Source organism: Ricinus communis, chromosome 1 (assembly GCF_019578655.1).
Source record: "Ricinus communis isolate WT05 ecotype wild-type chromosome 1, ASM1957865v1, whole genome shotgun sequence".
NCBI classification, from domain to species: Eukaryota; Viridiplantae; Streptophyta; class Magnoliopsida; order Malpighiales; family Euphorbiaceae; genus Ricinus; species Ricinus communis.
The window spans coordinates 13565608-13588871 of NC_063256.1; the positions used below are offsets into that span (position 1 = coordinate 13565608).

The following is a 23264-nucleotide window of genomic DNA, read 5'->3' on the forward strand; positions in this document are numbered from 1 at the left end:
GGAAACGTGGCTTGTAGAACATGCACCGATGGGTTACGCCCGTCATGCACGGTAATGATCATGGACATGTAATAAGATTTTCATGGGTTTGCCCTGGTCGAGCATGGCTCTCTGGGCTGATTTATGTAAATTGCCGGAGGTAAGGTCCCTGGTCGAGCATTGCTCTCGGGGCGCCGGCTTATTTGGATATTTAAGTGACCAGACTGGAGGTAAGGTTCCTGGTCGAGCATTGCTCTCGGGGCGCCAGTCTTATTGGATTAAGAGAGCCGAATGGCTACTAGATTTCTTATTTGGATATTTAAGTGACCATACTGGAGGTAAGGTCCCTGGTCGAGCATTGCTCTCGGGGCGCCAGTCTTATTGGATTAAGAGAGCCGAATGGCTACTAGATTTTGGGGTTTAGGGTTCTATCGAGCCACTCGTCCCGTAAAAGTAAAAATATATTTTTATTTATTCATTTATTTATTTATTATGGTATGATTATAATATGGATTGTATTTACGTGCATGGTTGATATTTTGATTCGAATGATTGATATTTTTATGTGAAGGAAATAGTAGGGTATAATTATAGTATGGTTTGATATACTGATTTGAATAATCTATGTTTTCTGAGAAGAAGCAATAGTCTCTAGATTATTTGATTTTAACTCACTCTCGAGACTGACAGTCTCCATTTATGTTTTTTTCAGATTCGTGATCGTTAGTTCTCCTGCGACTCTTATTCAAGAACTACTCCTTCATCATCGGGTGATGTATTTGATTTGGTATGTAAATTGGTAAATCTTAGATTCTCCGCAGTAGTAATTAGTAGATGTATCAGTTGTAAATTTTCTGAGTTTCAAGTCTCGCCTAGTTTTTTTTTGGCAGACCGAAGTATTTATGTAAAATGTAGCATTTAAGATGAATTGTGGCTTTAATAATATTAATTTGAGATGAGATTTGTTTAAATCAGTGAGTGTCAGACTTACTATGGGTTTCGGTGGCCTTAAGCCTACCCATTCCCTAGTGCCGGTCACGGGCCCACGGGTGAGGTCGTGACAAATTTATTCAAAATTTAGTGTCTAAATCTAATGTAGAGAAAATCTATACATATCATAAAAGTCAAAAGTAGCTTTATTTTTAATTTTCTTTATGTGTAAAAGAGTATTTCCTCATTTATATAAATGTCTACAAGCTTTATTTTGTTCTTTAAGAACTGATAAGTATTAATTAAATTACAAACAAATACTTTTTGATTTAGACTAAAACTTAAGCATATATATTAATTAAATTATATATTACTCTTCCTGCTTATTTTAAAGTATATATAGAGCATCAAAAATGATAAAGCTACACGTGTTCTATTAATGCTACATTATAAAATAAGAAATATATAAAAAATATTCATTAATAAGAAAATATGAGATAAATTCTCTTTTTTGGTTTTTTCACAATTATCTAGCCGTCTTGAAAGACCTAATCACATTGAAAATTGACTTTTATTATTTATGTACCTAAAATTAATATCCTACAATTAATAGGATGAAATTCTTTAATACAAAAGCCCTATGTTGCATATGTTGCCACCATCGTATTACTTAGAAAGAGCCATTAAGATAGACCTGACTTAAGAGATCTAATGGAGAAAAGAAGTAGGCACATGATAGGTGGCATCATCTAAAGATAATAATATTGCCGGCCAATAGAAAAGCTACAACACAAGAAGGAAGCAAACAATAAGAGTAAAGGAAATGAATAGACCAATAGGGTAAAAGAGACCTTAAAACTCTAATTGTCTTATATATAAAGACCATGATGGATAAGGTAGAATATGAAGTTACTCATTTTAACTCTAATCTTATTATTTCTCTTTCTCTTTCTCTATCTGACTTGATAGTTGGAGTGGGTCGTTGATCTTTCCGTTTACGCTCCCATCTCATCAATTATTGTCTTGCAGGATCATGCTAGAGAAAATCTCAATCATGAATTATCAACTATAAAATCATAATGAAACATTCTAACTAATAATAAATAAAATAATATATACATAAATGAGAAGACTTTATAATTTAATTTATATGAGTAAAACAAATAATTATAAAATAATAAAAAAATGTATGTTGTTAATCTAATTTATAGTAAAAGCTCCACATATGGAAGATGTTAAAATCTTTTTTTGAAACAATTTTTTTAGAAGTTAAAAATGCATATATAGATTAACATAAATTATGGGCTGTATTTGTAGCCTATGTATCTTTTTAGAAGAACTAAAAAAATATTTTTTTTACGATTTTTTTATCAAAATTTTTGCTTTCTTATAGTTGGCTATAGATTTTCTTTATTATCTTTCAAGAAAATAGCGAGTGATATGAATCTTTTATTTATGAGTATTTGAGAAACTAAGTTTATTTGAATAAATCTTTGTTACATATATTGATTTAAAAAAAAAATTTGTGAGTTTCTGATTTGCTGATTTGTAGTAAAAAAGAAAAAAAAAAAGATGATTAGAACTGATATTTTGAACATGCACCTAAGATGTTTGATGAATCTTCTGAATGAATTTTATTTTGCTCTTAGTGATGGTTTTAATGGTTGTGATGCCGATGGATTTGATATTATACTCAATAGTATACATATACTCTCTCTCTATATATATATATATATGAATAAATACCAAAATATATATAAATACTATTTTGATATGCTAGAAACTTTTATATATATCGTGCATACATTATTATCTCTTTTTTTCTATGTTTAGAAATACATAGTGAAAAATGAGCGGGAGAAGAATAAATTTATAGAATAATCAAAGAAAGAGTAAGTAGATCATTATGCAACTAGCAAAGAAATGAGATGACATGAGACATTAATTCAAATATGTTGGCTAGTTATTTAGTTTAATTTGCTTTTCTTTTTTCTTGTAATTGTGTTGTCCATGTATGGACAAGCAATGAAATGACTGTTTGAGTTGGCCAATAAATTGAATTAAATGTAATTCTGTTATACACTGATGATGTTTGATAATATATTTATTCTAAAAAATTGGCTAAACTTTTAAATAGTGGTCCAACTTATAATTGTATAGATACCAAATATATAAAATATAAACGAAATAATAGTTTTAGATACCATTTATAGATTATTCGTATACCAAATATATATGAAACATATACCACAATCTATGAGATGTATACTATTTACTGTAATTTTTACTTATGTTTTTGTAAAGATATAAACATAGTAAATGTACTGTATATAAGAAACATATATTAACATAAATTAAAAGTGTTCCATCACATTGAATGAACATTGATATTATATCTATTCCTACTGAAGAAAAAAAAAACATTTCGAAATGAAAATATGTTAAATAAATTGGAATTTTAATTAAAAATTACTTAACATATGTTTTTTTTATAGAAATACCTATAGTATGCTTGATATACAATTGATATATACATTTCATACTTAAGATATAAAAGATAAGTATATTGTATACTATTTTCTAAGAGTTTATATTTTTATTTTTATAAATCTACAATCTATATAAATTAAAATAGTTATATATATCAAATATATTTAATGTATACTATATATTTGTTGAGCGAATACCATTTGCTGCAATTTTATACCTTTTTTAAAAGGGTAAATATTTGAAGTATACTATAAATATATGCAATAGATACTAAGATAAGTGCAATGTATAACATTTTTTGGAAGTTTACTTTTTTAATATTTTATCTTTAAGATATTTCATATATCAAATATATATTAAATGTATTTATATTTTATCGAATGGGTCTCATTTATTTCTATCTTTTTTATTATATTATATCGTATATACAAGACTTTTAATAATTTCATTATATAATAAAATAATTATCATAATGACATTTTTCTAATTTCTAATAATAGTGAGATTATATATAAATCCTAATTAAATCAATCAATTAAAACTGGTATTATATCTATTACTATTAGGAAAAATAATTACTGAAATTAAAATATATTAATTAAATTAATAAAATTTTGATTAATATATACCTAACGTATACTTATTACTGTATATTAATAAAAAAAATATTTTTATGACATTTTTCATATTTCTTTTTAAAACGAAATTGACTTATATATAAAATATAATCTAAATTATATTCTTAATAAATTCAACAATAATATAAATTTAATTTTTAATTTAATATTAATGATTCATAAAATATTTTAAAAAGATTCTAAATTTTATAATATATACCATTTGTATATAAAAGTATACTATTTTATGCATTTTTGCAGAAAACAATACCATTTTTCTGGGTTTTATATTTTCCTGTAATTTTTAGGTATAATCTTTAAAATTCAACTCAAAACCCTTTAACTACTACCAACATCCTAAAATGACATTAATTTATCAATTAAAACTCAATTTCAACCAAAACAATCAAAGATCTATCTAAAAACACTGAGATTGTTGTTAATCTATATTTCAATGAAAAAAGAAATTTCAGATCTGATTATTTTCCATTTAATGATTGACTTTTATTTTAAAGTCATAGAAAGTAATATTAATAGGTAAATGGAAGAAAAAGGATGAGAGTATAGTGTTTAGCTAACGTGAAAAAAGAAAAATAAAAAAGCTTTTTGAGAAGATGGAAATAGAAATATTGAAAGAGTTAGAAATGAGATAGACGCGTAAATTATATTTTTAATTTAAAAATAATTAGTTTGCTATTATTTTTAAAATTTTATAAATTAATGTTGAATATTGAAATTTTTATTAAAATGTATCTATCAACTTGATTTTATAATCAAAATAATAATAATAATTATCGTATTATGATAGATATAGGTAAAAATGGCTCCAGTAACATTATTTCCATTTAGCTAACTAAGGAGAATCAGCAGTATTGGAATTTCTATCATGATAGATATAGATAAAAATGGCTCAGTAACATTATTTCCATTTAGCTAACTAAGGAGAATCGGCAGTATTAGAATTTCTCAGCATGTCTTTGTTCCATTTCAAAATGTATCTTTTAAGTTGGATGTGAGAAGAAAAAATCCAGAGAATCTTAGAAAGAGAATGCTCTTCATATGCAATTGGTTTGAAAATACAGAAATGGTATCAATGACATAAACATGAGTTTTTAGAAGTAGAAAAAAATAAAATCTCACAAAAGAGGCAATTCATTATGTTCAATAGTGTTTTTTAAGTATTGTGTATTAAAATAACACAGATAATTAACGTGCAAAGCTCCCCACCAAGGCCAATTTCTCCAATGAATGCCACATTATTGGGAATAGGAAACTCCAAGAAACTGAGGTGTCAAAGAACAACAAACATCAACCATTCAACATTTACATGCAGCAAGTACAAATGCGAGGGAACAGAGACAGAAAGGATGGAAAAATAATATTTCTTACAGCTGCTAAAGCATTATTCACGTTATTAAATAAATGTTTGTTTTATGTTATTTAAAATATATAAATTAACATATAAATTTTGATACAAGAAGAGAGTCAAAAATTTGAGGACTAGAACTCCAAATTCATTTCAATAACCTCTTTAATTAACGGGTAGTTTCTCTTAAAGTAGGATACTTGTGTGTTTTATCAACTGTGTTCTCCGGGTTCCTATAGTAAGTGAATTAATATCTTAAAATATTTAGCTTCACTAAGTCTTGTTAATAAACTTGCAAGAGGCTGGCTTACTTTTTCTGAACATCCAGCAAGAATCTTTAAGTGGTCTGACACAATTTTACAATTATAAGGAATAAAAGTTTCTAAACTTGGGAGAAACTACTATAACTTAGAAAGGCTCCTCAAATAAGAAGTTCTAATCCTGAAGCCTTAATTCCTTCTTTAGTCATTGCATTGGAAAAAACAAAGAAGTCATCTTCAATTTAAAGTTTAATCATAACGAGCCTCACAAAGACAAAAAGAGAATGAAAAGAACTGATAAGAAAAGACTTGCCTACTGCAAATTGCAGCTGCTATTGCAAGATCCCCAGTAGTCTCAGTTAGTGTCACCCTGCTAACAACATTCAAAAAGATATCCTGATTCAAAGGAAAAAAAAAAAGAGTCAATCCCATTGGTCCTCAAGTAACAATACTTGCAAAACCATTAAATTGCAAATATTGTATATGATATTTCCAAGGTCAAATGACCAAAACCATCATGACCTTTAGGCACTCTTTTCCAATCATTTAATTAGGCATTTTTTTCCAATCATTTAATTCTATCCATTGTGGTTATAAAGTTCTAGAATTAGTTACTATTTACCCCTTGAGATTATGCCTATTGCACTGGCTATCTCAACTTTTTTATTAGATTAAATTCCCCTTCATTTTTTAGATTATTATACTCGTCCACTGTCAGCCTTTGGACTAAATTGATAACAGAATTGCAATTTGATTCTTTAATTTATTATCAAGTATCAAACTCGTCTAATTTTTTTATTAGAGTAAGATTTTCACTTTTAGCACTCTGGTATCTTTTCTTTTTTGAAACTTTAATCCTAGTATTTGACAAAAATAAAAATTAAAAAAACTCCATGTAGAAGTACTTATTTATTTTAATAATTTAAAAATTAAATCATATAGCAAATTAATAATGTTGCTCTAGAACTAAGTGTTTTTAAAATGTTTAAATCTTGATAGGATTAACTTGTGCTAAAAAAATTAGAGCAAGTAATTAAATATTTTTTCTAAATAATAAAATTAACTTGTACTAAGAATAACATTTCAAAAAATAAATTTCGGACGAGCTTGATACTTCATAATAAGTTGAAGGATCACATCGCAATTCTTTTACCAAGTTAGTCCTTTGGTTGCATTGAGTTTAGATGGAGGGGGATAGCAGCAAGTAACATAAAAACTCTAAAGGGTTTCCATATATAAAGCAAATACACATCTTGATTAGTGTAATAGGCCTAACCTCAAGAGCTAAATAGTAATTAAACTTTAATTTTAATATGATAATAGATGTAGGTAATCTAATGATGGATTGTGGTAGCTGACAATGACAATGTACAGGTGAGCCTATATGGCAAAATAAAACTGGTGAAAGAACATAATTTTAACTTCTTTGCATTATTGGTAATACAAGATATGATTTTGGTTTAATTCTTTTGAAAACTAAACATACATACCTTTTTGGATTAAAATTTTTAAAAACTAATTTTTCTATCATTTACATTGCAAAAGAAAAAAAAAATTAAAAGTTCCTCCTTGTGATCTGAGCTTCTACATAAGCTTCATTTGTGCATTACCATACTCCCAGAAAATGTTGCCACAAACATTGCAATTTACAACCACAATTGATGAAACTAAGAGGATATAAGAAACTAAAATGCCAACAAATTTTAGGATTTCTTTTTGTTATTTTCTCTATTTTCAAATATTGCTAAAAATTTAATGCTCCTAAAGCATAAAATTGCAAAGATCCCAACATACTTCATCCAAAACCATTTTTCTAACATGCATAAGAAACAAAGATTTTCTTTTTCTTGAGAAGATAAATAAAGATAAGGTAAATGTTGTAGGATTTCATGAAAACCTTCGTTTTAAGTTATCTCATTATACAGAATTCTATGCTAAGCATGTTTGAGCCTAAACTTTAAAATGAATGTACAATCTCTATTGTTATTATTCACATTCCTCGACTTATGCCTCCTCAACATGTGTCAAATTCTTTGATCTCAGCAACATAAGTTTGAAAAGTTAATAAAAATAAAGCCATTTTATATAACTAGCACAATGTATTCAACACTGTTATATATTTTCCTGATTAGCCCTCACCATTTGGAATCTCTAAAGTTTGACGAAAACTAAAAAAACAGAAGCCAAGACAAGCTTTGAAAAGAAGAAATGGAAAAGCGGATGAAAGAAAAAATCAAATGAACATGAAAATGTAAATGTCAACTTACATTATCTTGGAGCATTAGACCAGCTTGCTTCTTAAGGACCTGCATATGAAGATGTGATATCAAAATTAAATTGGCAATAACTACATCTAACATGAAGTACATCTTAACCACAATCTTGAATCCCTACATCTTCAACAATAATTATTACAAATAAACAAACAAGACAATAAGTAGTACTGTTTCAAATGATAAAAGTCAACTTCCATGCATGAACGCGTGTGTACACATAGACACGCACATAAAGAGATTATCATTTGTAAATACAATTTTAATACCATGACCAGGAAATTTTGTAATCCAAATAAGAACAACAATAAACCACATAGCAGAGATGGCATGGCATGCACCTAAATCTTTCTAAACCTTAAATCACTTACTGAAATAATCATGTCAGCTCTGCTCGCTTGAATCCTGTTAACATGCCTTGAAACTGATGAACCAGTGGCACACAATGCCTAGTAAAATTCAGGAAGTAATAATGTAATTAAAGGATCATTTAGATGGACAGAATAGGGGAATAAGAAAAAGTACAATCATCATCAATGTTATCCGCATGATAATCAAATCAGGTTGCAAAACTGGAAAAAAAGTAAAGAGAAGACATGATATAAAGAAGATAACCTGAATTTCAATAAGGAAACTTCGAGATCCATCCATTATTACGGCAACAGCTAGTCCGACTAAAACCTCTGAACCTAAGTACTGCTCACTTAGAAATATCTCACTTGGATTTGAAACAGATTGCAGACCAGATTGGGACATTTCAAATACTCCAAGCTGAAATCAGGAACATTATCATTGGAGCCCAACAGAAACACTGATCTAAATAATTATGCAGCCCAAGAGAAACACTGATCTAAATCGTTATGGAGCTCAAGAGAAACACTTATCTAAATCATTACATCTATCAAGGCCTACACAAACTGCAAATAATAATATCATATAATCGTTCATCCAGTCCATTATTTTTGCAATGAATTCTCTTCACAAAGATTAACCTCAGTTCTAAATCAATATGAGGTAGTGATCAACATAAATAACTGCTTGAACGAAGGAGCAAGAAGATTTTCTCAACCCAGAGAAGAAACTTAGCATGAAGCATATGAAAAAGGCTTAGCACCAATTTGGATTGCACAGATCGTACAAAAAAAAAAGTAAAATTTCAGTAACCATGCTCTCAATGTGTTATAGAGTATCTTGAATAGATTGGCTTATCAAAAAGAAAGACTTTAAAAGCAAGTTTTCAGGTTAAGGACAAGTGCAATAATATTCAAATGTCACCAAATGACAATGTTTCTCATGCAAACATTGCCTAAGCTGGTAAAGGAATGAGACCATGCCTATTATGCATAGGTTGCAGCAAGAAATTAGAAGTGCAAGGTTAGATAACTAACATGAGGAAGCTAATAAAAAAGCTCCCAAGTGAGCCGGGAGATACTCATGTGACTGACTACAAACTACAAATAAATACAAGCTATAGCACCATTATTATGCCCACCTCATTTGTGCATCCAAACCGATTCTTCACAGGACGAAGTAATCGATGAGTTGAGTGCTTCTCTCCCTGATAGACAGTAACATAGCTATGATCAGTGAGCTTCAGAAACCAGCATAAAAATTTAAATCAAAATAAAAGTAAAAAAAAAAAAACCTTTGAAACCCCACTAAAATAAATAGAAATACCAACATTAAACAGTTCTGATGCTATAAAAGGTATTCAAGAAACCTGGTGAAATTGGTCGAAGCAAATCATAAAGTAACATACATCTTCAGACGAAAAGAAATGGTCAACAACCAACAACAAATGTGCCTAATTAGAAAAGAGTAAAAAGAAAGGAATAAGTACAAAAATAATGTATAAATTTGTTAAAATTTGATAATTAAGTGTTCAATAAAAGTTATAATTTAGTGTGTAAAACTGGAAATAATTAACATTTAAGTGTATAGAACCAGTAACCTATATAGAAGAAATTGGATAATTACAAAAATGGTATGTGAACTTATTAAAAATTGACAATTAAATATTTAAACTCAAAAAGTTACAATTTGGTACGTAAACTTAGTAAAATTCTTACAATTAAGTATATTTAGCAGGTCATAGCAATTACAGACTTGTAACCTTAAAATACATATTATGAGCTTAAGTAGATTAACAATAAACAATATGACGAGAAAATCTTTAAAAGGTATCTATTCTTAATATATTAATATATCACTCTCATTATCACCATCATTACACTATTATATTTTCATCAATTTTTTTAAAGAAATCTCTATCTAATTTTGAGCAACACATTGTTTTCTTCAACCTATCATTACAAACATCTAAAACAAAATTGGTTATTATTGAGGATGATAATCTTGACTATAATATTAATTATTAATACATCTCCTTATGAAATGTGTAGAATTTTATTTATATATTTTTATCTATTTTTTAAATTTTTATTATTTACATTAAAGATTTTCCCTCCATATAAATATTATCTTTCATTATGAAAATATAATAGTTTGATTTGTCTACTGTAGATTTTTCTTTATATATATAATGATTGGTTTTACATACCCAGATTTTAATAATTTTTAATTTAACCCATTAAATTGTTACTTTTAAAAGCGTCAACACTTGATTATTAAATTTGAATAAGTTGGCACACCATTATATAATTATATATGGATAACCTGTAACCTGTTATTGACCTGCTATATACACTCAATCGTAAATATTTATTGGGTTCATACACTAAATTGTTATTTTTAAAAGTTTAAACACTTAATTGTCAAATCTTAACAAGTTCAAACACCATTTTTGTAGTTATCCCTAAAAAGAAACCCAATGCAACCAAATGTTAGCTTAACCAACAATCCAGTAAAAGAAAATGTGAGAAGGTACCAACTTCCAAATATAAAACAACATCAACAATGTGCTCCAAAACCCGAGGCCCTGCTATATCACTAGACTTGGTCACATGTCCAACCTTTGAAATATTGGGAACAAAATAATCAAAGGATCACATAAGCATTAAATATTTTCCATGTAAGTTAAACATTGGACAATATTCAACAATAGTTATCATGATAATACCAGCTATGAATAAAGCAAGAAAGTATCGTGAAAAAGCAAAGAAAAAAGGTAAAATAAACTAAGGATGACAAAGCAAATGATCTATAGACTCCTCATAAATAAAGGTGATACGTAAGAGTGACATATCTAACTAAAAGAAGAAATCGCACATGAAGTTTCGAATATGATTATTGGAACCACGTGGAATATGAGAATCTTGAAGATATTTCTACGGAGCACTTAATTAAAAATAAGTTTGAAAAGAAAGGGGTGCATAAAGTGTATGGCCATTACATGGTGTCAAAGTTGTAACAGACAATTTCATGTACGATCCTAAAATATCTATGGCAAAATAGGCTCTAACATAGCAATGATCCAAAATAAAAACTTGTAACAACCGTTGTTTAAAACCTAAAAGGTGTGATGATGCTTGGTGTAATCATATTTAATCAGTAGAGTCATTTTCTAACTTTCTCCACTAAAGAGATTAAAGTCCAAAGCACCAAATACAAGAATATAAAATAATGCATTAATTTACATTCATTTGACCTACAATCTATGAGGGAGCATTTTATATACATGTATTAAAATACCAGAATCTAAGCAAGAAATTGATATGAATAGAAATTTGATCTCTGCTCCAATGTATCAGTCCGGAGCCACATTGAATCACTTCAACTAAAGATAATCATTTTTCTTACATTCCTACTTCCAATTTCTAAGACATTAATAAATATGGAGATATAGTTAACGCATTTGAAACAATTTAAACTCACCAAAAGAACTGGTATATTTGTCTTCTTGGCAAAACGCAGCAAAGCTGATGTGCATTCCTTAACCTGTTACACACACATCCAGACACTGCTATTATATTTCAGCAACGCATACTGATCTTTATGGTCTAACCATAGCTTCATCTGAGAAGTGGATAGATTACATGCAATATTTACTTCAAAAACAAAATGCTATTATGGGTAACAAATATTTCCATACAAAATGGTAAAAGAGAGAAGAGTAAAGCACGTGCCAAGTGAGTTGAACTATTGGTTGGATATGGTGCCTAATCATTCAAACCTGAGATATTCCTCCAGCACTTCCACTAGCTCCTTGTATATAAGCTGTCTAAATCGAATCAATAATTAGAGCACAAGGGGATAGAGGCTGAATCTTTGCTAATATGTCCTGAAAGAGAGTAAATTATAGCTATTACTATAAGTTATTAAGTTTTGTACAAAAGCCTTTCAGATCAAGATGTCTGCAAAGAATACCCTTCCTATTGATTCATGTTGGCCTGAAGATAGATTTGTTGCATGGCACAGATGATAACTAAGCCAATGGCATGATATATATCAAAATAGAAATGTATTATAATGAATTCACAAACACATAGAATAAATGATATGGAAAGAACAAGAAAAGTTAGGATGGTTCCAGACTATTACCTCAATATCAGTACTTGAATACAAGAAAAGTTCCTCCACACCAATACTTAGACGGTCAGCCCTATTCACAATTTGCTCAACACTCTGCCACAATGAAGAAAGAGATGGAGATAATGCCCAACATTGATTGCTAGCAAGTAAATTATAGCTTCTCAAAGTCACACATGCAACCACAGTACTAATTTAAAATCCTTCCTACATTTTATCCCAGAATTGTGAAGTTGAACTCATACTATTTTAAAAAATTTCCTCATTCCAGGCAAGGTTAAAAATATAAAAAGAAGAAGAAGAGTCATAGTAAAATCACGAGAAGTTGTAATCATGGTTTTAGATAACAACGATACATTAAATATCGCATGTTTTATAACAGGAATTTGGCCTCCCGATATGTTATTTAGCGATACGCTACAAAGGATTCGGGAACAACTCAATCTCCTTTTGATTTTCAAACTCTGCCTACATTTTCTAAATCCATCCCTTCTTTTTAGCTTTCTAAATCTAAAGAGACTCTTTGCAAAATAGTTTTTAGCCAATATACCCATTTGAGTGGGAATTGTTTTTAAAAAATTCACAGTAACGACAGTCATTTGGATCTGATACCATCGGATTCGGACCAATATTGTTACACCATTTTCGATACCAATATGTCTCATGATAGAGTTATTTAAAACCCCGGTTGTAATGACATTAAGCACAATGCAGATTAATCAAGAAAGTAAATGAAAGATTTCCTTTTTCTTCATGATCGTGATGGGAATGGAAGGAAGGATGAGCAATAGAAAGAAATTGGCATATCAAAATCAGAAAATAAGAAAAGCTAACCTCTTCGCCGGAGACATACACAACTGGATCTCGTTTACCAACATCCTGTCCTTCAGCTATTATTGCAGCAACCTTCAAGTATTAAGGAGTTATGAGAACCCAACATTTACAGAGGAATAAGAGAGTGAAGAAAAAGACAATTACAAATCAAACCGAAGTGTGGAGGCAAATCATGTCAAAGGAATAAAGTCAAAATATTCCACAAAATGAAAGCACAATAAACCAGATGTATCAAAAGCAATTCATACCTGCAATAACAGTGTACTCTTGCCAACTCCAGGATCACTACCAATTAAAATTAGAGAACCTTCAAAATGCAGAAAGATATAAAAATATGATGAGGTAAAGTCATCTATTTCTTATAAAACAAGTGTAGATCAAAACATAAAAATAAAGCACTTGCCAGACAAAATAAATGGGGCAAAGACAATATAATCAACCAAAACCTAACATTCAAGATAGAACATGGGTTTGATATCCATATTACATATCCATGTGGAAAAAATAAGACATTGAAGACTAACGTCATTCTTATTATGATAGGCAATGAGAATGGAATCGTCTTTTATATCACTCTGAGTCTCTCAGATAAAAACTTCGGTTCATTTTTGGTCTCTTGTATCATAAATAATGACATTCATTGTAGTGTAACAGGATCTCCAAAAAATTGGAACTGAAGCATTAATACACCTTCTTGGTCTTTGTTTCCTAGTGACCAAATGGAGCCTTAAGTGTCATTTACGGTCTTATAAAATTTAATTCATTTGAAATCAAGCAAACATGTGCTATTTAAATGGCATCAAGCTTTCTTTTGTCCCAGTTGATTAAAGTTAATTTGATCTATAAGAGTATCTTATTGTCCTTATAGATAACACGAGGACTTCTTTTGAGTTTTAACATGTAAAGGTTCCAATAAATATAACAGTTGGTATTTTGGTGTTTTTTAATGAAACTGCAAAAAAGCTTTATCATTAACTGAAAATAACATCAATCATCAAGTCAACAAGAATCGTTCACAACCCACATAATCTATACAGTAAAACCTCTTTATGGTCATACGCTTGGGACCAAATATGAGGAGGTTATAATTTAATGGAGGTTTAAGTACTAATATTTTTCTTTTGATTTATACTTAATTTTGTTAGTAAAATGATAACAACCAGAGGTAAGATATATTAATATCTTGTCATATTATACAAATAAGATTGAAACAACAAAACCATAATATAATAAAATAAAACATAGCAAAACATATATTTTTTAAGAATATATATACAAATATTACTATATAGAAGAACTTTTTCTTAAGATGAGGCTTAAAAAATTTATAACTTATTATTATACTGGCCCAAATTGGGGCCAAAGTTTTCTATAACCATGTAGAGATTATTCCTATAGAATATTATTATAGAGAGGTTTTACTGTATTACTAAAATTAATAAAAGTACAGATTTAATAAAATAAATGCACGCTTAGTAAAATGAAGACTAAAATTTTTGTCCTAGAATTGTAACTTTCAGGTGTGGAACTATTTTGCTTCTTGCATAGCTGCGAACCTCCATTCATATGTTAACGAGATAATTTCATATTGTTAATATAACAAGAAAAAAAATGAATTAGCATAAACTAAAACCTAGAGTTCCTATTTCAATATTATAATGCACTATTCCTAAAAATTTCAAGCTGATTAAGAATCAGAAAACTAAAGAAGTCATTTCACAAGGCAATATCTTCAAGCAGGAATCATGTAGAAACATCAAAAAAGTGAATCTGCACAAACCTGGAACGACGCCGCCACCAAGCACCCTGGCAACTTCACTTCCAAACAGTGCAGGTCTGAACACAATCCACAAACTTATATGACATGACACAAAACATCTATTCATATTCTTCTAAATAAAGCATGCAATGGATTCTAATTCAACTATATAGGACCAGCTATAAATTGTGTAATAAGTTGCTGAGATGAATGAGCAAACTGCATTTATTGGCAAACACCTTAGTGTTACTGTCAGGCCTAAGAAATATGGATGTAGGCCCACAAAGCATATAATGATCTGGCAATAATTTCTAAATGCATGGATGAAATTAGACGAAAGAGTTCTCAATAAAAAAAGGGATTTAGTGGCAACATTGTATGGTAAATCCCAAGAAACTAATCATGGGAAACTCCTAGGTAGTGATAAGATGGTATCTCAGCTATAGCACACATTCTGCTCAAAATAGATGATATTCCGAATTGCCAATCCAATATACTGGTCCTCTGATTCTCATTAACTAGAACAAAATCCTACAGCCAACAAATTATTTATTAAATTATTAATAAATATGATCATAATTTCCAAGAAAAGAAAGCATATTAAGAAAATGTTTATCACATGACACATATATTCGAGCATTCTCAATTTTTCTAATTGAACAAAAACATAGAAATTACTTGCAAAGGAATCCTCCAACTCAAATGATTCATCCTCTGATTAACATCTTTCAACCTCAATGGTTGCGTCTCGCTAACCTTCTGTGGTAACCAAGACCTCACCATATTTTCTGTAACCTCAGCACCACTAACTTTACTGTTCCCACTCCTATCATCCCTATCTGAAAATTGCTTCATCGTTCCAGCCTTCCCACAACTTCTGCAAATCCCCCACCACTGCCCATCTTCATTCCCACAACTTTCACAAACATAAATCACTTTACTTTTGCCCTTCTTTCTATTATTATTGCTCACAATATTATTAACTAAATCAGCTTTCTTTAAACTTGCGTATCTCTTTTCATTTATCAATTCCTCATTTTCATTACTGTACCTCGTTAACCCATTTTGTTAATGTCTCTATTATTCAATATCTCACTTTCATTATCTGAAACCCTAATTTTGAGACTTGAGAAATCTGGTACCGATTCTTGATCATTTTTGTTGTTGCTACTGTTGTTGTTATTCGTGCTCCTTTGCGTCTCAATTGTTGACGTGAGTGGATTGTAAAAACTCCAAACTTGAGGGGCAGTTTTTGTTTTATCGCTAGAGTCGGAGCCTGTGGAGGGATCTGCGGAGCCTCCAGCCAAGAAACGAAGGGCGGTGGAGTGGAATTGGCGGGAACGGAAATGAAAGGAGCAATGGTGGTTAGGGTTTTTTATTGGGTATGAAAAGAAGAGGGTAAAACTTTATGAATTGCATCAGAATGAGCCAGTTTGAGTGTGACTGTCTCTGTGTAAAACTCTAATCTGAAAAATGGGAAATTGTCGGGTTTTGAGCGTCAAATTATTGAAAACCCCCGCCAATACTAGTATAAAAAAAATTAGATAAGAATTTCAAAATTTTAATATCAACGAAATAATTTATTCAAAATTTGATGTCTAAATCTAATATAGAGAAAATCCATACAAATCATGAAAGTCAAAAGAAGTTTTATTTATCCCATAAAAAAAAAAAAAAGATATTTATGATTAAGGATATCCTTATTATCGCAAGACAGCAATTCCTATGCGTATTTTTCTAGGTTGAGGATATCCTCATGGATTGTACCTTAGGCCTCTGGTTTCTTTATGGATAAGGATAGTTGTAGTTGAATTCAGATGTGGTAGGGACTAGGAAAGGTGATAGGCTACTCCCCTGCTTGTGGCCTATGCCCAATGAACTGAAAAAAATGGAAGTTCACTAAAGTGGTGCAATCTACAAAACTATAATTATTTACAGGGTAGGATATTTAAATTACCTGTAAAAGCATGAATATAGGTTTCCCATTTACCGAATGTGAGGAATTTTAAGCTAGCCATTTACAACAGGAGACTTCCAAAATAACCAAAAGTATTAGGAGAGATTAAAGAAGATTTCCATAGGCCGTTACACACTATTTAGATAAGTGCTTGATTGGAATACTGAGTAATTTATTTTGTGTTATACTAAGTACTAGATATTAGAAGAAATGCTATTAAGACAATTGATACCAATGCTTATAATGATGACATATAGTATAATTTTGGCTTACTCAAAAGAATTTGGTTGATAAATCTTTACCTTTCTAGGAGGGTGAGTGGGAAAGCAATAACCGAGGTATTTCCATGAAGAACGTTACTGTTGTTTGATTATAGAATCATGGTTTTATTGGAATATCTAATTCTCTAGTACTTTGACGGCCATAGATAGCCCATTTGGCCGCACCTACTTGTATTTTAGTATGCATTCTGTCATTGAGTAATTATACAAGCTAAGGCCTTGTGACTATGTTGTTTATTAGGAGTAGAATTACATAACACAAATATTAGTAGTGCCTGGAGGTATTTTTATGGCATACGGATGGGTCTCTTTCATGTAATTCTTGGATCTTTTAGCTGTTGATTTTTTGACTCTATGACAATATGGATAATAAGCCCATTATGTCTATGCAGTTTTAACTAGTCATTCTTTAAATGTTCGTGTAGCTAGTGAAAATGATGGAATGGAGTCTTTTTATTTATGATCAGTCGCTAATAACATAGCATATGTTTCCCTTTTGACTATTCTGACTAATAATCGCCTATTCTTTGGCATTTCTTTTATTGATTGCTATCGAACATGTGTTTTTATTGGCAGTGATTTCTTGGCAATTTAGGCTAGGCTTGAAGGTTGCCTCTGGATGCTGTGAGGCCATACGCATTCGCGAGGTGAAGACAGAAGCTTTTACTGTTAAAGATCACAGAGGAGAGCGTAAGTTCATTCCTTGCCTTTTTTTTTTGTTTATATCTCCTATGAAATATGTGAAATTAATGTTCTATTCCATTGACAGTATATAAGAAACACTACCCACCTGTATTAAATGACGATGTATGGAGATTGGAGAAAATTGGCAAGGATGGATCCTTTCATAAGAAGCTAAATAATTAAGAAATATTCACAATTGAAGACTTCTAAAGACTTCTGGTCAGGGATGCTCAAAGATTACGAAATGTAAGTGGAGGTTTGGATTTTTGATTTAGTATGTTACTGCCGTATTCATATATTCTGATTTGCCTTTATTTTGATGTAGATACTAGGGTCTGGCATTAACAAAATGTGGTATGCTCTTATAGAGCATGCAAAGACTTATGGCCTCAGTCGAAAGCTTTATGTTTATTATCCTGAAGATTCTAGGGACGTTGGTGCTGTTTTTAATAATATCTATGAACTAAATGGCCTTATCTCTGAGGAACAATATTATTCAGCTAGTTGTCTTTCTGATGATCAAAAGGTTGGTCTTGCATTCTTTTATATATGTATATTTTGAATAGTCTTTCATTATTTTATCCTTCTTAGGGGTTTTAATGTCTCAGCACATTATGGTTTTTGTTTTGCATGGTTTTACCGTGAACAATTTGAATCATATACAAACTTGAGAGTGAGTAAAATTGTGCTGAATTTGTGTTTCATCTGTTAAATCATAGAACGATCTGATTGGTCTGTTTGAGTTTTTTGCAATATGCGCCATCATTTTTCTATGCATATAAATGTTTGCTACTTGTTTAATTTGACACTATTTCTATGATTTTTATTTTCCTTTCTTTTCTTCCCCTTTTTCAAGCTCAACTCTAAATGTCAAATTATAAACTTAAGTGATCTTAAACTATTATCTGTAACACTACTTGTATATTGCAAGAATGAATGTGTCAGTTTCTTCATGGTAGTTGTTTATTGTTTTCTTTATGGTGAGTATAGACTGATGTGTGAATCTTGATGTACTAATTATATATCTTATTCCCTATTGAAGTATGATAATTAGATAAAATGTACACTTGTAGTTCCAGTATTGGAGTTCTTATAGATTTTTTAAATATCACGGAACATATAGAAGCATTTTACATGTATAACTACATGTTGGAAAAAATATTATATAGTTTGAGAGTCTTATATATTAGTTTCTTGAATTTATGGATATCCACTGGCAATTTGTTATAAAAGTGAGTTTTAAAGACCTTCCAGAGCTGTGTCCTCTCAATGATATCAGCAACAGCAGTGATATCCATGGGTTTTTTTTTTAGATTTATTTTAATTACTCATGTTACAGCATGTTGCAAAAACATAAACTATTGCTTGTGCTGGGCATTGCTTTGAGTACATATAAAATCAAATGAGTCTATGATCTCAATGATGAGACTATATTTGATGCAATGTACTCATTTTGCATGGTCTTTGAAACTAAATCTTTGTCCAAAGGAGCTTACTTAATTTTTAACTAACAAACTTGGTTGGTCCTGCTTAATTTTCTTTTCTTGGACATGACTTTACTCATTAAAATTTGTTTTGTAGGTATATATGGATACATTGGTGAAAAAAAGCATATGACAATTAGAATGAGGTTATAGAGTATGACGACAAGTCTCTTCTGAACTTTAAGCAAAGTAAGAGGTCAAACACTTACCGAGATGAACTACAGATATGCCAAATAGGTTACCCTAGTGCTTCAGACCACCAAATGCAATTGTCGAGGCTACCAGCTTCAGTTACTACTGAGTAGGCTTCTATGCATTCAGGCCTCCAAGTTGGAGGTAAGTCCTTATAGATATTTAGTAAGTAGTTAATAGGGGTACATTAATTTTAATATTCTCATCTTATTTAGGTTTTCTTATCTTGTGTCAGGGTATAATAATAGTATGGGAGCAGGATTCTCGGCTCAATCCCAGCTTGTGAATCCAAATTCAAGTACCCGGTTTGACAGCACCTCATTCACAGTACATGAACCTTTGATCAGCAACTCTCACCATGCACAAGGGATGAGAAATGATAACAGTGTTGGTCTAGCTCTTGGTCCTCCTCAGTCATATCTAGCTCAGGGTTTGAAGCTCTTGGGTCTTCCATGCAGCCATCTAGTCTCAATCCTTTTGATGACTGGACCAACAACCAGGACAAGGGAGTTGATGAATACTTTACTGAGGAAGAGATTCGCATCTGAAGTCATGAGATGCTTGAGAATGAAGATATGCAACAGTTGCTTCGAATCTTTAGCATGGGGGGAAAATGGCGCTGTAAATATACATGAAGATGGATTCCAATTCCCACCTTATATGGCAGCATCACCAATGCCAAACTATGACGAGAACGGCGTGCGTCCTGGTAAAGCTGTTGTTGGTTGGCTGAAGATCAAGGTAGCAATGAGATTGGGGTTCTTTGTCAGGAAGAAAGCAACTGAAAGGCGAGCATAACTTGTTGAATTGGATGATGAATAGTAGTTGGAAGTTGTTGCTGTCAAAAGACTATTTGCAACATCAACAAAGGTAGGTGAAGATGCCAAATGTCTTTCCTGGGCCAGCAATTTATTTTTAAAGGCCTTGGGACTACATGAAATTGTTTGTTTTGAAAGTCTCAAAAGACCTCTAGGTGTTTCTGGGCATTTAAGTATCAAAGAAATCTCTTCTTGTACAGTTGTACAGTATGTTGTTCCTTTCTTTAGCTACTATTTCTTAGAACTTAGCAAGAAGCTTCTCTCTAATCACTTCTATCGTCGTTGGGGTGTATTTATGATAATCTGTTTAAAAGATTTTTAAGGGGTGAATCTGTCTTTCAGTTGATGGCTCCTCTCATTCTTATTGACTGATTAGGGGAACCTTTTTTTAATAATAGCCAATAGATATGACTTCCCTTTTTTTATATCAATCAGCATTTGCTATAAATTGTTTGTACCATTAATGGTTTGAGTTGCTTTTGTTTCTTTTGTTTTTGGATGAGCATGCTTCTTTCTGATCACTTTGCCTCTGGCTGCATTTAGGTTTGGTGTGCTAACTTATCATTTTTTGTTTTTCAAGAGAAAAAAAAAAAAAAAAAATTTCTTGTAGCTTTTGATCATCCTTTTGACTCTGCATTTAGAGGCTCACCATCATCTTAGACTACAATTGCAACATATATTTTTTATGCTGATCAGGTATTGCATTCCCATGATTCTTTAGGGGAAATTTGTGTGGGTGTACCAAATGACACTCTAGCCCAAGACATATTGCTTGCATCCTTTCTTTCTTTTGTATTCTTTGTCTACCCTTGTTTCGAAATCAATTAGATTTTATCCTTAAACTTAATTGTATGGAAGAGAACAAAGAACTTATGATTTCTTTCCATGTAACCAACTAAGTAACGAAGATCAAGTTCCAAGTCCAAGTTATCCATTATTTATCAAGGGAGGCCCAATTACAAGAGCTAGAGCCAAGAGAATGATGGAGGCCTTAAATGGTGTTATTCAAGATATTTGGGCCAAGCCTTCTAAGCCATGTAGTTAGAGTTAATCAAGCCTAATATTGTTATTAACCTAATTCAACATGTTGGCCCATGAATTCTTAAGTTTTGGATGAAATTTTACTCAAAGGAACAAGGGAAGGCCGGATTCTTAAAGAGGAACAAGGAAAGAAGCTTGAAAAGGAAGCAAGAAGCTTAAAGAGGAAACAATGAGGCACATGCTTGTGGGCTTGACCTAGGTGCCTAATTTTATTTAGGAAATAAAGGCAACCACCCCTTGTCTAAATCACTCTAGTTACTTATTTTGTTATTTGGAAAAACTTCTAATTTGGCCTTTGATTTTTATTTTCCTATTCTAGTTTCTGCCTAAATGTGTAAAGGAAGCTAAGGTTGTATCTTTGGCTATTTAAACACACTATAGCCGAATGGTCCAAGGTTAATGAAGATTTTTATGATTGATTCCATTGAAAGAATTCAGTTCTTGGTTCTTTTAAAACTTTTGAACTTATCAAGACTTGTTCTTGTGGCGTTCTTTGAGACTTATTACTCACTTTCTTTGTGATCTTGAGTGTGGCATCCAAAACCTTTGCTATACCAAGGTTCACACTTCTAGTAAAGTGTTGGGTCGAGGCCTTTGTTCGTGAATCTGACCTAAGATGTTTTTAGTAACAAATTCGCAACGTGTTTCTTGCAAATCCTTACAAGAATCACATAACCTATGTTCTTATATTATTCATTTCTTTTATGCCTCTCTTTCTAATCTCTGTCTACTATGATGGTGTGGTTTTATTTGGGGTGCATAAACATGACTACTAAGTTAAAGCATGTGAAAGCGGCAATCATAGGAACTAATCAATGCTTGAACAAATGTGAAGGAAGAAATTTAGTTGATTGAGTATTGATATCATTCTCCAAATGATCAGGGACGAATCTTCTAGAGGAAAGAGGGAACAATAAGAATCAAGGCATGCCCAACTATTTTGATTCAAGATTTGCACCATTAGGATCTACATCATTTCTTGTTCCTCTAGGCACGAGAACTCTTGATGACATAAGAACTGGCATAAGGAATCATGGGGAACACAATTGACAAGCTTGACAGGTGGCATTGGGGCTTAGCTTAATAATCAAGCAGGACAAGATGTAAATCCATACACGTAATGGAGAAATCATGTTGTTTTCAATTAATCCAAGTGTAGGTAGGCCCATCCGAATATTCTCTTATTTTCGTGAAGCTAGTCATGAAATTTGGGATTATGAGAGTTGTTGACCAGTCAACTACCATTTGGTTCTTGATTTGACTTTAGTTGATTCATCTTTATTTATTTATTTATTCAATTTATCTTATAGTTTCTTTTTCTTATGAAATGAGGGCTTCGAACTAGAATAACTGCATGCAACTGAATACTTGAGTCAAGTTACGGGAAATCAATTTATGGGTTATTTCAAGATCTTTGGGAAATCAATTAATACTTAATATTTTTGTCAGATGAAAAATTTCTCATCCCCTTCACATGTAGTAGGAATGTGTGAGCGCAAATAGATCTTAGCCCTCACTACAGGTGATGTTTTATCTCGTCATTGTATTAATAAACTGCTCTTCATACTACCAAGTTTGTTTTAAAATGAGTTGTTCGCTCGAGGGACCTATAGAGGACCACAAATATCATGTTTTTTAGAATCGCGACCCATAATATCAGGACAAATAAGACAATTGGTATCACTTATAGAGAGCTAGAGATTATAGGTTCGAAAAGTTAAATACGAATAGAAAAGGTTTGAGGCATCCCTATTTTTAGATTCCACTAAAGTAAATGAATCTTTGCCTAATCTAATAAAATTACAATAATC

At 31.1% G+C, this 23264-nt stretch overlaps 1 protein-coding gene and 1 pseudogene across 1 annotated transcript; one reads left to right on the forward strand and one right to left on the reverse strand.

Annotated features, from left to right (window-relative positions):
• Positions 1-5053: 5053 nt before the first annotated feature.
• Positions 5054-16402, reverse strand: LOC8281283 (DNA repair protein RadA; the record flags this gene model as incomplete). Its single annotated transcript, XM_025159753.2, is given in 15 exon segments — positions 5054-5299; positions 5956-6038; positions 7910-7948; positions 8287-8364; positions 8531-8686; positions 9408-9473; positions 10807-10887; positions 11750-11812; positions 12048-12155; positions 12416-12499; positions 13238-13309; positions 13486-13544; positions 15018-15073; positions 15679-16057; positions 16060-16402. Coding segments are annotated over 15 exon segments (1776 nt in total), but the record flags the coding sequence as incomplete, so codon positions are not given.
• A 1132-nt stretch (positions 16403-17534) lies between these two features.
• On the forward strand, positions 17535-20756 carry LOC8281285 (annotated as a pseudogene).
• The last annotated feature ends 2508 nt before the right edge of the window (positions 20757-23264 follow it).